At 48.6% G+C, this 14752-nt stretch overlaps 2 protein-coding genes across 3 annotated transcripts in view; one reads left to right on the forward strand and one right to left on the reverse strand.

The window, feature by feature from the left end:
- scpep1 (serine carboxypeptidase 1) overlaps positions 1-14752 on the reverse strand; it is a 397664-nt gene that overhangs the window by 261816 nt on the left and 121096 nt on the right. The window lies entirely within an intron of this gene.
- Positions 1309-14752, forward strand: part of tbc1d16 (TBC1 domain family, member 16) — a 28894-nt gene continuing 15450 nt past the window's right edge. Inside the window, exons 1-3 of one of the 2 annotated variants that reach the window (XM_064315703.1) lie at positions 1309-1552; positions 6877-7083; positions 7600-8059. In XM_064315703.1, the coding sequence (XP_064171773.1) occupies positions 6909-7083; positions 7600-8059 (635 nt within the window). In that variant the 5' untranslated portion in view covers positions 1309-1552; positions 6877-6908. Of the gene's footprint in view, positions 1665-6876; positions 7084-7599; positions 8060-14752 lie in introns of both variants that reach the window. The other variant, XM_064315704.1, reaches the window with a different exon arrangement.

Here is a 14752-nt window from a genome sequence, read left to right on the forward strand (position 1 = left end):
TATCCACAGCCATTTTCTGTGGAGGCATATAGTAGGTGAAATGGTATATGCAGCATGTGTTTATAACATGGACTCTCACACGACCTTCCCCATGCTCTTACCTTGAAGAGTCACTGCGTTCGTGAAATAAAGGAGAAGGATGGCTTGAATGAGAGAGAGTAAGAGGGAGAGAAAGAGAGGGAGAGAGAGAGAGAAAGTGAGTGAGTAGCAACTCTTTATATCACCTTGGCTTTGATGTCAGTGCCTTTGAAGTTTAAAAAAAAAAAACTGTTAAATGAGACCAGTGTAGACATAGTTTACAATGTCAATCTCACGGATATTGAGATACTACCTACAGCTATGTTGTGATGACAGGCTACTGACGGAGATCATATCCAGGTGTGTGACACACCTGGGCAGGGCAGCTCTCTCTTTGAATGTGCGGTTTGCCGCAAGTTACTCTCGCTACCCCCCCCCCCCCCCCCCCACCACCAGAAACAGGGGACATATGTATACCCAATATTATAGGTAGTAGTGTATTGTATCAGAATCACTTAAAAGCAGTTGCATTCTTTAACATCTTTAACATGACAAGCTGCCATGACCTCACACTGCAGGGTTTGCCCAAGAGCAACGGGGCAGGTGGACATGGATCAGATCAGATCTAGGATTACAATAACAGGGTAGGAAAGAATAGATTGCAAAAACCAGGCCCACCAACCCTATGGTGACTAATGGCCAGTTATATTGGGCTGTCAGATAACCATCTTAGAAAAATGGGTCATAGCCAAAACCAAGCTTTCAGTCACATTACAAATTTGTGATACATTGTTTTTTTTGTTGCCTTGTAAAACTAACCCACATCCCACAGTTGTCTTCCCCTCTTTTTATAGTCTTTTCCTGAAAGGACTTCATCTGAAAGCCTGACTTAATCATTCACATTTATTACATCTCGTCAGCTCAGCTGTCCTCAAATGTTTTTTGACGAATAAAGAACGTTTTGTATACTGTAGTGATACAAATACACAATATTGTGGGGAAAAGTCCCGTATTCTTGCAGCTACAATGTCAACAAAGAACTGTACAGTTTAATTGTTCTAACCTTCTTTATAAAACCCACTTAACTCAAATAATGTATAGCCTATTGGATAGGTCCCAGTAGCTAATTTGATCCGGAGGCTATTGTATTGTGTCAGGTAACCCATGACTTGAATGGAATGGTGATGTTCTATAATTAATTATAATGAACTGGTTTTCGTGCCTCTCGGATTTCACGACAGCCCTGGGTATCCCCATCCCAGTACGTTTTCAGAACTCCAGTACGGTATGTGCCTGTTTTCTTGAGAGGAAGCGGACTGTCATCCCGGAAGCAGCGGAATTTTTTAGGGGGGTTGGGATGAACGATGGAAGCAGCAACGTGTAGTCGGGAGTCGGACGGATAAACACACACCTCAGCGTAATAAAACACGGCATCGGAGCTTACACGCGGCACCCGTACAGCGACCAAAAATTACTGCACCGCAGTGGAAAAATGGACGAGCGGCACTGACAACAGTCTCGAGCGGCGCAGAGGGTGAGAGAGAGAGAGGGATTCAACGCAAGCTTGCTAGTTTCTCATGCAACCCTGTGTGTGTGGCTAACGTCAGCTATCTGGCTATTCAATAACACATTGCCTTCTCACACAGGTGTGTCATTTATTTGAGTTGGATGCAGCACTGTTCGGAACGATTATGTGTGTGTTTTTATTTTTTTTCTTTGGACAAACAAACACTACGGGTTAACATCACCGCGCCATGAATAGTATTTGTCTTTGCTTGGAAGTTGAATTGAAGGGGATATGGATTCTGGGGAACATAGGGATATTTAGGCTACCCTAACACCACGGATGGTGCTAGCATAGCTAGCTAACATAGCCGGTTGCAATATTAAACTGACGTCGCGCAAACACAGCTGGCGGTGTCTGCACGCCTTTGTTGGAATGAAATAAAACAAGCGACACTAGTTTGAGTCTCAAGCAAACCGCGAGAACGAGTTCCCCTTCGTCCGTTTCGAGGGGTGGCGGAATAACACGCATGTCATAGGATACTCTATAAACTACCCTACCCACCTTGAGTAACGTTAACGCTCCAGGGGATACCCAACCATGGCTGGTGGACTGGGATATTGTTAATTTTTCATGAACCTACACAGCTGAGCTCGCTGAACACCATGACATTAGAGCATCTGTTTTGCCTGCTGGGATAAAGTAGGCTAAAGCCGTAGTACCAGCAGAAGTGCTGTTTAGCAGTTGCAAGAGAGCACTGGGTTAGCAGTCACTGTATTTGCTGAATTGTGAGCAAACCTGTGTTACTTGTATTCGTTTTTCCCGAGTGTTTTGTGTGCAGGAATTTAGATTGCAATTGACAGTTTAAGTACCTGGAGCAAATTCCTGCCGTACAGACTTTTGAAAACTTGCAGGAAAAACCAGAAAAAATTGCTCATCCGATAGCATTCCTAATGTATTTAAAGTAAGCACACATTCTGGAAATACCACTTAGTGGTAACCTCAAAGACGGTAACCCTGAAACCAATAGCTCGCAGTTTTCTGAAGTAAAATATGTTCTTTAGTACAAGATACTATAATATGAGAAAAAGCTTTTAAATTGCAAATTGTACCACTGTCTGAAGAGGAATTCTGATATGAAAACCTGTCCACATACTCATAAAAGTTAATGTACTAACGTTTCTAGTTTATTTGAGTGTAGCTGAACCTACAATGCAAATAACTACTTTTCTTTCTTTGCCAAAGCAGTTTTATTTTTGCATCTATCTCCATCCCTGTATTAGGTGTAATGAAATAGCCTATGTAAAACAGTAAGTCAACTGTAATGACAATATTGGTGGCTCATGTGAAACTAGAGTTAGAGTTAGGCCAAAAAAGGCAAACTAATTATTTCACAATTTGAATATTCTGGGTTAGGACATAAAATGAAAGTGTTCTTATTGTGTCATTCCACAAGTCGGTAAGCAAATGTGTGTGTGTCTCTAGGAATATGAATGCTTACTTGATTGTTTTTAAGTTGATGTGTATGCATATGTGTGCGTGCGTGTGTGTGTGTTTGCTCTCACGAGTAGGCAGAAACCTGGCAAATGAAATTCAATATAGCTGAAAGTAAAGTTCTGCATGTGGGAAATACAAACATAAGGCAGGGACTACTTTGTGGGAGGAACAAAATTAGAATGTGCTCAGTTTGAAAAAGACTTGGGAGAAGTAGTTGATGAAAGCCTTTCAGATTCTAGGCATTGTGCAGCAAAAAAGGCCAACAGGATGCTGGGATATATAGCCAAAAGTATTGAGTATAAATCCAAGGAAGTTATACTTATGTTATACAATATGTTTGTCAGATGGCACAAAGCTCTGTGTGCAGTTCTGGGTACTGTTCTTCAAGAAATATATAGAGGCTCAGGAAAAAGTTCAAAGAAGGGCAACTAAATTGGTTCCTGATATGAAAGATAAAAGTTATGAGTAATGACTTAGGATACTTAATCTATTCAAGTTTATTAAAAGGAGACTTGGGGGCGATTTGATTGAGGCTTTGAAATTCATAAAAGGGAGTAAGAAAGTGAACTACAAGAGATTCTTCAGGTTGAATTCTGTCAGTTGAATGAGGGGGCATACATGGAAATGGAGCAAAATTAGCAAAAATTCAGCAGAGACATCAGGACATTTTTCTTCACACAGAGAGTAGTCACAGCGTGGAACAGCCTGCAAGGTCATGTAGTAGAGAGAGAAACTGGGGGGTTTTCAAGATCGGGCTTGTTACTGTGCTAGATACTGTCCACTTTGCAGGTAAACGGTGAGCACGAGGTACCCTTTAGTTGATAGGAAAATGGCGAGCGTTGTCGGGCAGAATGCCTGTTCATGTCATTATGTACTGTATGTTATGTTATGTTATGTTATGTATAGGGCGGCACTGTAGTATGATGGGTAAGGAACTAGTCTTGTAACCCGAAGGTCGCAAGTTTGATTCCTGGGTAAGGACACTGCCGTTGTACCCTTGGGCAAGGTACTTTACCTGCATTGCTCCAGTATGTATCCAGCTGTATAAACGGACGCAATGCGTGAAGTGGCTCTGGATAAGAGCGTCTGCTAAACGCCTGTAATGTGATGTTACGTGTTCTGGAACCTTCCGTCCGCCAGCCTTGGCCTGGGTACCAGGCAGCCAGGGCCAGTGCTAGGAGGGGAGAGGTGCACGGAGACGGGCTGGCAGCTCGCTCAGCGCAGGTGCGGAGGTGTGGACGGAGGATGGAGACTGTAGCGGTGTCGGAGTAGAGGGCCCGGATGAGGATGAGGAGCGAGGATGCCGCGGACTGTAATTGTCAGGACTCCACATTGGATCAGTCTAAATTATTATTTGTTTATTGTTTTTTTTTTGCTTGGTGACATGCTCAAGGTAGAGCCCTGAAACACGCCTCTTGTGGTCTGCGGCTCGCGTGGAGCCTGATTGGTCGAGGGTCCAGTGCGAGCCTTTATTTATTTATTTATTTATTTATTTTTGTTGCGCTTTTACTGTCGCTACTGTTCAGGTGCCCGGCTGTGTCACGCGCTCACCCGTACAGCAATACCTGTGCCGTCTTAAATATCTCCTTTATTTTCTTTGAAGCTGGTTTGTTGTTGTTGTTGTTATTACCACAGAGTGTTTTTTTGTTTTGTTGGGATGACTTAAGCTTGCTTCTAGCGTCACTGAGGAGGGTTTTTTACTGGGGGCTCTGTGGGCGAAACCGGTTGACCGGCGACTGCAGGCGGTCTCTGTTGCCGACGCTAATTTGCTGTTTAATTTGCCGGAGCGCGGCAGGCATTTGGCGTGCCAGTGTCACAGAGAGAGCCGACCGGGGGGGATTTTTAAAACCGCTGACTCGTCTTTGGGACTCGGGCCCTCGTTCCCGTACGGGATATCCCGTTCAGGCCCTGCTGGAGCGGAAGCTGTGCCGAGAGGGGCTCTGATAATCCGAAGGAGTGATTTTTGGCTTTCCTTTCAGGAAAGGGAAACAGACTGTGCCCTTCCTGAGCGAGGGGGGGGGGTGGCGGGGGGGGGTCGGGTCTTTAGCAATGAGGCACAGGCAACGGTTTCTCTACCAATTGCAGACTACCAGGTTTTGCATCACCCAATCGGAGATGGAGGGTCCAAACCAAAAGGTGCAGAGCTGCAGTAGTACTGGGAGTCTAGGATGGACACATGACTGCAGAGTCATGTTTTTTTAGATGAAATTTTTTTTTTTTAAATTTATTAATTCACAAATCTGTAGAAATTGATTTCTTATTATAATTTACCAATCTGTAGGAATCTGTTTTTACTCTAATGTCTACCACTCCTTTAATTTAAAGCAACTTTTTCTCCCATTGCTTCTCCTCAGTTATCTCCTAACATAGAATTTCCAAGGTTGTCCCAACACTGCAGTGTCCTCCTTCAATTGTGGAGTGAGTGCACAGACTCACTCAATTAAACCTTAAAGGCGTGAGGTCACAAACATGTGATTAGAATGTTCTTAACTGAACACTCTAATGCCGACGTAACAATCACTGCTGGTAATGAGGACATCTGGCTGTGGTAGAGCTATTGGTGCAATTTGGTCCTTCAACCTTGCAAAACAGTTTTTCCCTCTTTGCTGCAGTACTTACAGTAATCACACACACGCTCACACACACACAGTCTATGCACAGAACGGCCCTTGTAACCCATGTTTATTTAAGGTGGGACAGATGTTCTCAGCCCCAGATAACAGGTCCAGCGCACTGAGTCACAGGGGAGAAGGCGTCGTGGAGCGTTTTTTTTTTTTTATAAACACATTAACAGGTGTTTACTCCACTCCGCCACTGTGCACATACAGTACACCTTCAGCACATTACGCACACAATAACGCGCAGGCGACACTGTAAACACATCCCGGACACTCACTCCGGTCCTATTTGCACTGGCTCAGCTTTGCAAACAGTAGCAACACCAGGTCCAACACACGCAGACGGCTGCTGACGCTTCTCTTGACTTTGCCTTGGCCTCTGGCCGCCTGAAACTTCTCTCACGCTTGCTTACACCACCCTAACCCCACCTCAAAACCGCCCTACACCCGCTCGCACAAACTTAGCATCGTTCTCCTCCACCCAGACCTCCATATACCATCATACACCACCCGAGAAATCACCCTACACCCGCTCGCACAAACTTAGCATCATTCTACTCCACCCAGGACCACCATACACCATCCTATACCACCTGAGAAATCTTCCTGCATCAAATCGCAAAACTTAGCATCGTTCTCCTCCACCCAGGACCACCATACACTATCCTACACCACCCGAGATATCATCCTACACCGACTTGAACAAACTTGGCATCATTCTACTCCACCCAGGACCATCCTACACCACCCGAGAAATCTTACTGCACCAACTCGCAAAACTTAGCGTCGTTCTCCTCCACCCAGACCACTATACACCATACTACACCAAATTTAGCATCATTCTACTCCACACAGTCCTCCATGCACCATCCCACAGCACCCTGACACCACCCTAAAACCATCATGCGCCAACTTGCACAAACTTGGCACCATTCTACACCACCCCGACCACCATAGACCATCCTTTACCACCCTGAAGCCGCTCAACCAATCAGACACCGCCCTACTCCTCCCTTAAAACCCCTCATACTATGCGAACATGCATTATTCATTCAAATGTGGCTGTTCAGGTTGTAGCACCATACCGACCTCATAACAATGGGTGCTTTAACACTGTTTTCCCTTTTTATTCTGTGAAAACCTTGTGTACTCAAAACCAGTGTAAAATTGCCATGTCCTGGTCTTTCTCTATCTCTTTCTCTCTACCTCTCTCTCTCTCTCTCTACCTCTCTCTCTCAGAGGATGGGCGCAGTGTCCAGGCTCTGGAGGAGATGTCTCTGGGACGACTTCTGCGACGCGCCTCCTCGAAAGCCTCTGACCTCCTGACCTTCAATGCCGGGTCGGGGGGTTCGCGGAGCGTGCTGGACGGCGAGATCATCTTCTCCAAAAACAACGTGTGCGTGCACCCCACGGAGCCCCTGCCGGGCCTCGCCGAGCACCACCCAGGTATGGGGGACCCTGACGACCTCGCCCCCCCCTCCCTAAACCCACCCCTGCCCTGTCTGGCCCCTGGCGGCCCTGCTTCTCCCTCACTGTCACCGTGACCTTAGCTTTCCTGGTCATGGTGGCTCAATAGACCCCTTTTCCATTGTATAGTGGAACCAGGCGGGCTCATTATAGCCCTTTCCCACTGTAGAGCTGGAACCAGGCTGGCTCATTATAGCCCTTTCCCACTGTAGAGCTGGAACCAGGCTGGCTCATTATAGCCCTTTCCCACTGTAGAGCTGGAACCAGGCTGGCTCATTATAGCCCTTTCCCACTGTAGAGCTGGAACCAGGCTGGCTCATTATAGCCCTTTCCCACTGTAGAGCTGAACCAGGCTGGCTCATTATAGCCCTTTCCCACTGTAGAGCTGGAACCAGGCTGGCTCATTATAGCCCTTTCTCACCTGCTCAGGGTACCTGTGTGTGTTTTTGGGTCTTTGCTCAGGGTACCTGTGTGTGTTTTCGGGTCTTTGCTCAGGGTACCTGTGCGTTCACCTGGAGAAGGACGAGGCCCTGGGCAGCACCCTCATCCTGACCTGGGTGCCCAACTCGCGCATCCAGCGGCAGGACGAGGAGGCCTTGCGCTACATCACCCCCGAAAGCTCGCCCGTGCGCCGGAACCCGCGCCGCCGCCCCCGCCGCGCCCACTCCAGGCCCCCGCCTGCCGAGGAGGAGGAGGAAGAGGAAGGAGGAGGAGGAGGAGGAGGAGGAGGAGGGACTGGGGAGGGCGGGGCGGAGCCCCAGCACCCGCAGCAGCAGCAGCAGCAGCAGCTGGAGGAGGGGGACGAGGGGTCATGTGACCTGTCGGCGGACGAGGTGAGCCGCGACAGCACGCTGGGCTCGGACTCGGACACCTTCTCCTCGCCCTTCTGCCTGTCGCCGGTCAGCGAGGCGCTCGCCGAGAGCAGCGGCTCCGTCTTCCTGGACAACGAGAACAGGTGAGGGGGAAGAACGGCGGGAACGGGGGGAGGGAGGGAAGAACGGCGGTGAGGGGGGGAGAACGACGGGAACGGGGGGGAGGGAGGGAAGAACAACGGGAATGGGGGGAGGGGGAGAGAACAACGGGAACGGGGGGAGAGAATGACAGGAACTGGGGAGGGAAGAATGACGGGAACAGGGGGGGTGGGGGAGGACAACAGGAACGGGGGGGAGGAACCACGGGAAAGGGGGAGGGAGAAAGGATGGGAAGGGGGGGGAGAACGACAGGAACGAGGGGGAGGGCAGAGAGGAAAGGTGGAGGTGAAGAGGAAGACTCCAGACTGTCCTCTGTAACAAATGTAAGGTGTGTGTATAGTTCTACAGGCATGTTTAGACAGTCTATTTTGCATAGCCTCGTTAAGACAGTCATTTGCAGTTTATGTAAAAATGTCTGTCGTTTATGTAAATGTGTCTGTAGTATAAAGGCTTACAAAGACAGTCCTGCTTAGTCTATATTAATACTGTGTGAAGGCAGTTCTCTGTCGGTTATGTAACTACGTAGTGTGTGGTCACTACATATCTCTAGATTATGTAAAAACGTCTGATCTGTTCTCATGCAGTTTACGTAAGGTGCCTGTACCTTAGTGCTGAAGGTGTGTTTCATTAATGTAAGTGCTCCGGTAGTTTGTGTAAAAGCTTGCGAACAGTCTTGGTTTAATATTAAGGATTCTGCAGTTTAGTGCTTCTGGCTGCATTGGCAGTGGTCCAGAAGCATACCGTTTCCCTCAGACACACAGACTGATTTTTTTTTTAAAACGTTCGCTTCAGGGCTCTCTGTACAACAGCATTCACCACAGGCACAGACTGGGCCCAGTATCCAAGGTGCTGCGGGTTTGAGTCTGGGCTTTGTCTGTAGTTAGCTATGAGCGCATAGTGGAAATGCACAGATGGTTCCTTTCCCCGTGGGGGGGGGGGGGGGGGGGGAGGGCGAGGGGCGAGGAGGGGGACCATATTAGTTGGCTGTGTTGGCTCCTGCTGGTAGCTACCAGCTGCCGTCGGTGCGTGATAGCGTCTCTCCTTTAACCCACCGATAGGAGCCAGCTCCCCTGCAGTACCCCGTGTGGCCTGTAGGGGGTGAAACAGCCACACGAGCCTCAGCTGCAGGGCTCCTCCCACGGCTGCAGGGGGCGTAGCGGTGATGTCAGGGGCGCGATTGCCAATCCAAAGATTGGGGAGAAAATCGGTGGAAGACCTGCTTAAAACAAACTTCTATGTTTATTTTTAAAAATGCAATAACTGCCATGGGATATGTTTGTGGGTCTGTGTTCTGCAGAGCGAGGTGAAGTAGACAGAATCAGAGTGGAAAAGTGACCTGTGATGGGCCTTCACTGTGATGCAGTCCATCTCTGTGGAGGCTGCTGGGCAGATTGTCAGAGTTTGGAGCGCAGCTGAGAGGAGAAGGGCAGGTTTACTCTGAGCTGTGGCTCAAACACTGGGCCTTTCTCAAAGGCTGTGTTTCTCTCAGGGCTGTGAAGCGAGCTCTCGCACACTGCTAATTCCTTGCTCTTTTCTCAATTTTGTCCTTTCCCAGCACTCAGCCAATCAGAGGGGGCTCAACAGGCCCTCATGTTGGGTCTACTAACGAGGCAATCTTGTAAGACCTTCCTTGGTAGGAAGGAAATGTAGAGTTTTCCCACTGCCATGCAGTGGTGGTTTGGGCCTGCAGAGGGAGCCAGAGCACCTGCACCCACAATCCTTATATGACCTTGTTGCCGCCCAGGCTAGAGTTACCATTATGACATCACGCTTGACAGCATTCCATTGAGACAGATGTGATAATTGATTTAGGCTGTGTTCGAAGCCGCATTCTAGTATTCTTTCGGTTGTTTAACTAGCAAGCAGAGCACCTAGCGCTGTAGCTACCAGGAGATGCACAGCAAAACAGCAGGTCTGTGTTAGTGCAGTCCTAAAGTGCACCCTACTCTCAAGAAGGCAGTAATCCAAAAGAGATGTTAACGCTTTTTTCGAATGCATATTTCAACAGTGCAAAGGAGAGCTCCAGATACTGTGTGTGGACATGGTTCTCCTTGCACTGTTAGGTCCTGTGTGTAGACAGGCCTTTTATTTTTACTTTAACAGTGCCAGACAGTCCTCTCGTGTTTCCCTGAGACGAGAAGCTGGGACACCGCGGTGTTCTCTGCGTGTCTAAAATGGCGGCAGGCCACAAGGTCAGCAGCGACCCGGTGATTGAGTGTTTACGCAGTGATGCGCCCGCGTGGTCCTGTATCGAGCAGGGCAGTGGATAAATGGCTGTCGCTTCACCCTGAGGAGGGAGGATTTTTAACCCTTTAAAGCATAAGATCACAAATGTGTGATCTGATTCGTTCTCAAGTGAACATTCTAATGCTGATGACTTCACAATCGCTACTGGTGACTGAAAGCTAGAATGGAGTTCTAGAACAGTGACTTAGAATGTTGAAAAAAACATTCCGGAAAACTTCAAAGCGTTAGTAGCATTTCAAATGGCTGCTCTGGGTGATCAGACGCCTCCAGGTGTGCCCACACCGGCTGCACATGAAGGGTACATGCGCTCCACTCCACTTCCAAGGACATAATTGGATTTAAAAAATGTAAACCAAAAAAAAAAGGATTTTGCCCAGCCACATTCTGTGACCCGCTGAAAATAAACATCCTTAAATGTACGATTAATGTTATGCAGTAAAACTGTAAAAATGTAAACACGGCAGGCCTGTTAGTACAGTGATGATGCAAGGGCCTGCGCTGCCCTAGTGGTAAAAACACTTCTTTGCGTGGACTTGGCCTTTTTGACGCACTCCATCTGCGTGAGCTCATTTCGGATATTTGTTTCCAAACGCTGGGCGGGGCCCGGAGTGGACTGCTGGACATGAAGTGGGCTCGTTCCTGTCAGCTTGAAGCAATTAGGACTGTTTATGTCCAAACGGTGATGTAATGCACAGTGGGCCCCTCCCCCTTTTGCACGCCGGTCTATGCAAATGCAGTTAAGCTGCTGCTTTGCGTATGACGCTGGCTGCAAAGCCGCTCTGATCGAGGACGCTTCAGTTTTAGCGAACTGGGGCAGGCCTGATTATTATTTTATGTCTCTCTGAGACCAGAATGACTTTGCCTGAATGGCAGGGCAATACGCGAGTACGCGTGCGTTCGGTTTTGTGTCGCTCTGAGGGTACGGGAGAAAGTTGCCGTCGGTTACAGCTTGTCTGGGGGCTTTTCTGGAGAGCGCAGTGTGCCGATGTGCGGGACTGTGGAATGGACTGCAGAAGGAGTGCAAGCCAGACAGAATGTCTTCGTGACCTTTGACCCCGTCACATGCAGGAGGGGAAACGTTCTGCCCTTTATTCTCCTTGATGTACAGCAGGGCTGCCCAACCCTGCTCCTGGAGATCTACCGTCCTGTAGGTCTTCACTCCAACCCCAACAAAGCACACCTCACTCAACAGCTAGAGATCTACCGTCCTGTAGGTCTTCACTCCAACCCCAACAAAGCACACCTCATTCAACAGCTAGAGATCTACTGTCCTGTAGGTTCACTCCAAACCTAACAAAGCACACCTCACTCAACAGCTAGAGATCCACTGTCCTGTAGGTCTTCACTCCAACCCTAACAAAGCACACCTCACTCAACAGCTAGAGATCTACCGTCCTGTAGGTTTTCACTCCAACCCTAACAAAGCACACCTCAGTCAACAGCGAGAGATCCCATTGAGCTGCTAATTAGTAGAATAAGGTGTGCCAAATCAGGGTTGAAATGAAAACCTACAGAACAGTACATCACCAGGAATAGGGTTGGGCAGCCCAGATATACAGTATAAATTGTATTGTCTGTTTTTATTGTAATTATGCAATGTGCATCGATGGCCACCGGAGGGAGGCAGAGAGATGAGCAACATTACATTATATTTTTACAGTGAGGCTTTTTTTTTGTTAGACAGAATAATGGATAAGGGTGAAAGTTGGTTAGTGTGTGAGTGTGGTGGAGGTTTGGAGGGGTGGGGGGGGGGGGGGGGGGTGTCTGTTCAGGCAGGTATTAAGCAGTGCCTCACTATAATGCACTTGGGGGGGTGTGGGTGCAGTCAGTTTAGCTGTGTGCAGATTGGATTTGCTGGTACGCTTTGAAACAGGAGTGGGCAGGGAGGGAGGGCTGTATCCTTTTCTGAATTTCAAGCCAAGTTGTACTCTTAATTTGTTCACAAGCTCAATCATTCACATGATCTGACATTTTATGTGATTTTCTGGATAAGATGGATGACAGTTTTTGTCCTTATGCAAAACTGTGTTACTGTGATTTAATCTATGAGTGAACGGGCATTGCTGGGTGTTTGCTAAATGAGCTTGAAACAAAAGCCAACACACACAAGAACACGAACACGTGCACACACACACATGCACACACACACACGTGCACACACACTCACGTGAGCGCACACACACACACCAGCCCTCCAGTAATGAGATTACCCACTCGAGCTTTAAAAGCCTCAACGAAAGGATATGTTTGATACAGGTACTGAGGAGAGCGTGTACGTGTGTATGTGTGTATGTGTGTGCGTGCGTGCGTGCGTGCGTGCGTACGTGTGTGTGCGTGTGCGTGCGTGCGTGCGTATGTGTGTGTGTGCGTGCGTGCGTGCGTATGTGTGTGTGTGTGTGTGTGTGTGTGTATGCGTGTGCGTGCGTGCGTATGTGTGTGTGTGTGTGTGTGCGTGCGTGCGTACGTGTGTGTGTGTGTGTGCGTGCGTGCGTGCGTGCGTGCGTGCGTACGTGTGTATGCGTGTGCGTGCGTGCGTGCGTATGTGTGTGTGTGCGTGCGTGCGTACGTGTGTGTGTGTGTGTGCGTGCGTGCGTGCGTATGTATGTGTGTGTGCGTGCGCGTGCGTATGTATGTGTGTGTGTGTGGGCGTGTGTCTGTCTGTATGTATATATGTGTGTGTGTGGGCGTGTGTGTGTGTGTGTGTGTGGGCGTGTGTCTGTCTGTATGTATATATGTGTGTGTGTGTGTGTGTGTGTGTGTGTGTGTGTGAGACCGTCTCTGAGCTCTCCCAGATCAGCAGAGGACATTTCAGAGACTAAACAAGCCTACAAACATCACTTCCTGTTCTAAATGGGAAGAAAAGAGGAAACTGTGCATAAACACGTTACATTGTCTTACAAACCATCGCTGTGCATGTACAAGGGCAGGGGCAGTCTTGAGGTGACTTGAAAACATCTATCACCAAACAACACGGAGGACTCCCACTGAAGATATAAAGGGCAATATTAAACTCCGAGCTAAATGGCTATTTTTTTTTTTCCATGAGATGTTGCCAAGCCGGCTACAAAAAAAAAGACGGATAATGAGGAGTCCTTCGTGGGCCAGGCACGGGCCTCAGAGGAAACGGGATGAGGCTGAGGGTACCCTCCCGTCTGTTCAGGAGGTGTGAAAATTTAAGTGGCTCGGGGGCAGGGGCGTGAGAACCCACTCCAGGCGAATTACGGCGGGGGGCGGGGGGGGGGGTTACCGAGGCGGAGGTTTGTTCCTCGGTTACGGGCGGCGCGTGCCGTAGGCCGGTCGGCGTGTACTTGTGGACGCTCGAAACGAGCGCCGTGCGCGGTCCTGTCTGAGGGGAACGAGGCGAGCGGCCGCTAGCTAACGTTCGCGAACACATTCAGACACAGTCAGACTTTTTTTTCTGTTCGCCCACAAACGTTAGCCAACGTTACCTAGCAGCCTGAAGAGGTAGTGCGCCGCTAACAAAAATGGCTGCTAACGTTACCTAGCAGCCTGAAGAGGTAGTGCGCCCCTAACAAAAATGGCTGCTTCAGGCTGCTAGGTAACGTTAGCTATCGTTAGCTAGGTAACGTTAGCTAACGTTACCTAGCAGCCTGAAGAGCTAGTGCGCCGCGAACAAAAATGGCTGCTTCAGGCTGCTAGGTAACGTTAGCTATCGTTAGCTAGGTAACGTTAGCTAACATTACCTAGCAGCCTGAAGAGGTAGTGCACCGCTAACAAAAATGGCTGCTTCAGGCTGCTAGGTAACGTTAGCTATCGTTAGCTAGGTAACGTTAGCTAACGTTACCCAGCAGCCTGAAGAGCTAGTGCGCCACGAACGAAAATGGCTGCTGACAGGAAAAGACGGCGAGAGAACGAAGGTCGCCCGTATCGAGGGATGACTACCTCTTCCTCGGCATATCGCTCAGTTCTGCAGACCTCTTCATTAGTTGCTCTACACGACGATACAGAGTTGCAGTCGTATAATATCTGTCGTGGCAGGCTCGCTATCAGTGAAGTCCTGGAATATCGCGGAAGCCAACGGTGAAAATGACCCTCCGTTTAGTCGCATCCATTTCTATTAAAAATGCGTTGGTGGCGAACTAAATGGAATGTTTATTTAAAATCGTTCGGCATGAACTGTTTTGCCGCAAACTTAGTTCTTCACGAATGTTCGTCATCGTTCGTCATCGTGAACGCACTTCCGTCTGACTGAGTGTGTTAATGCTGTACTGCGCTCTCTCTGATGCTGCGTTGGAGTCTTCCTCATGCTAAATTACCACCACATTTTGGAGAAAATTTTATACTCCACCTTGTAATTATTTTTTAATTAGAATTGTGGGATATTGTTCGACTTTCCCCGTGTCCACACGGGTGTCCTCTGGGTACTCCGGTTTCCTCCTACAGTCCGAAGACGTGCAGGCTAGGCTAAC

The sequence above is a fragment of the Anguilla rostrata genome, chromosome 17, assembly GCF_018555375.3.
Source record: "Anguilla rostrata isolate EN2019 chromosome 17, ASM1855537v3, whole genome shotgun sequence".
Classification (NCBI taxonomy): Eukaryota; Metazoa; Chordata; class Actinopteri; order Anguilliformes; family Anguillidae; genus Anguilla; species Anguilla rostrata.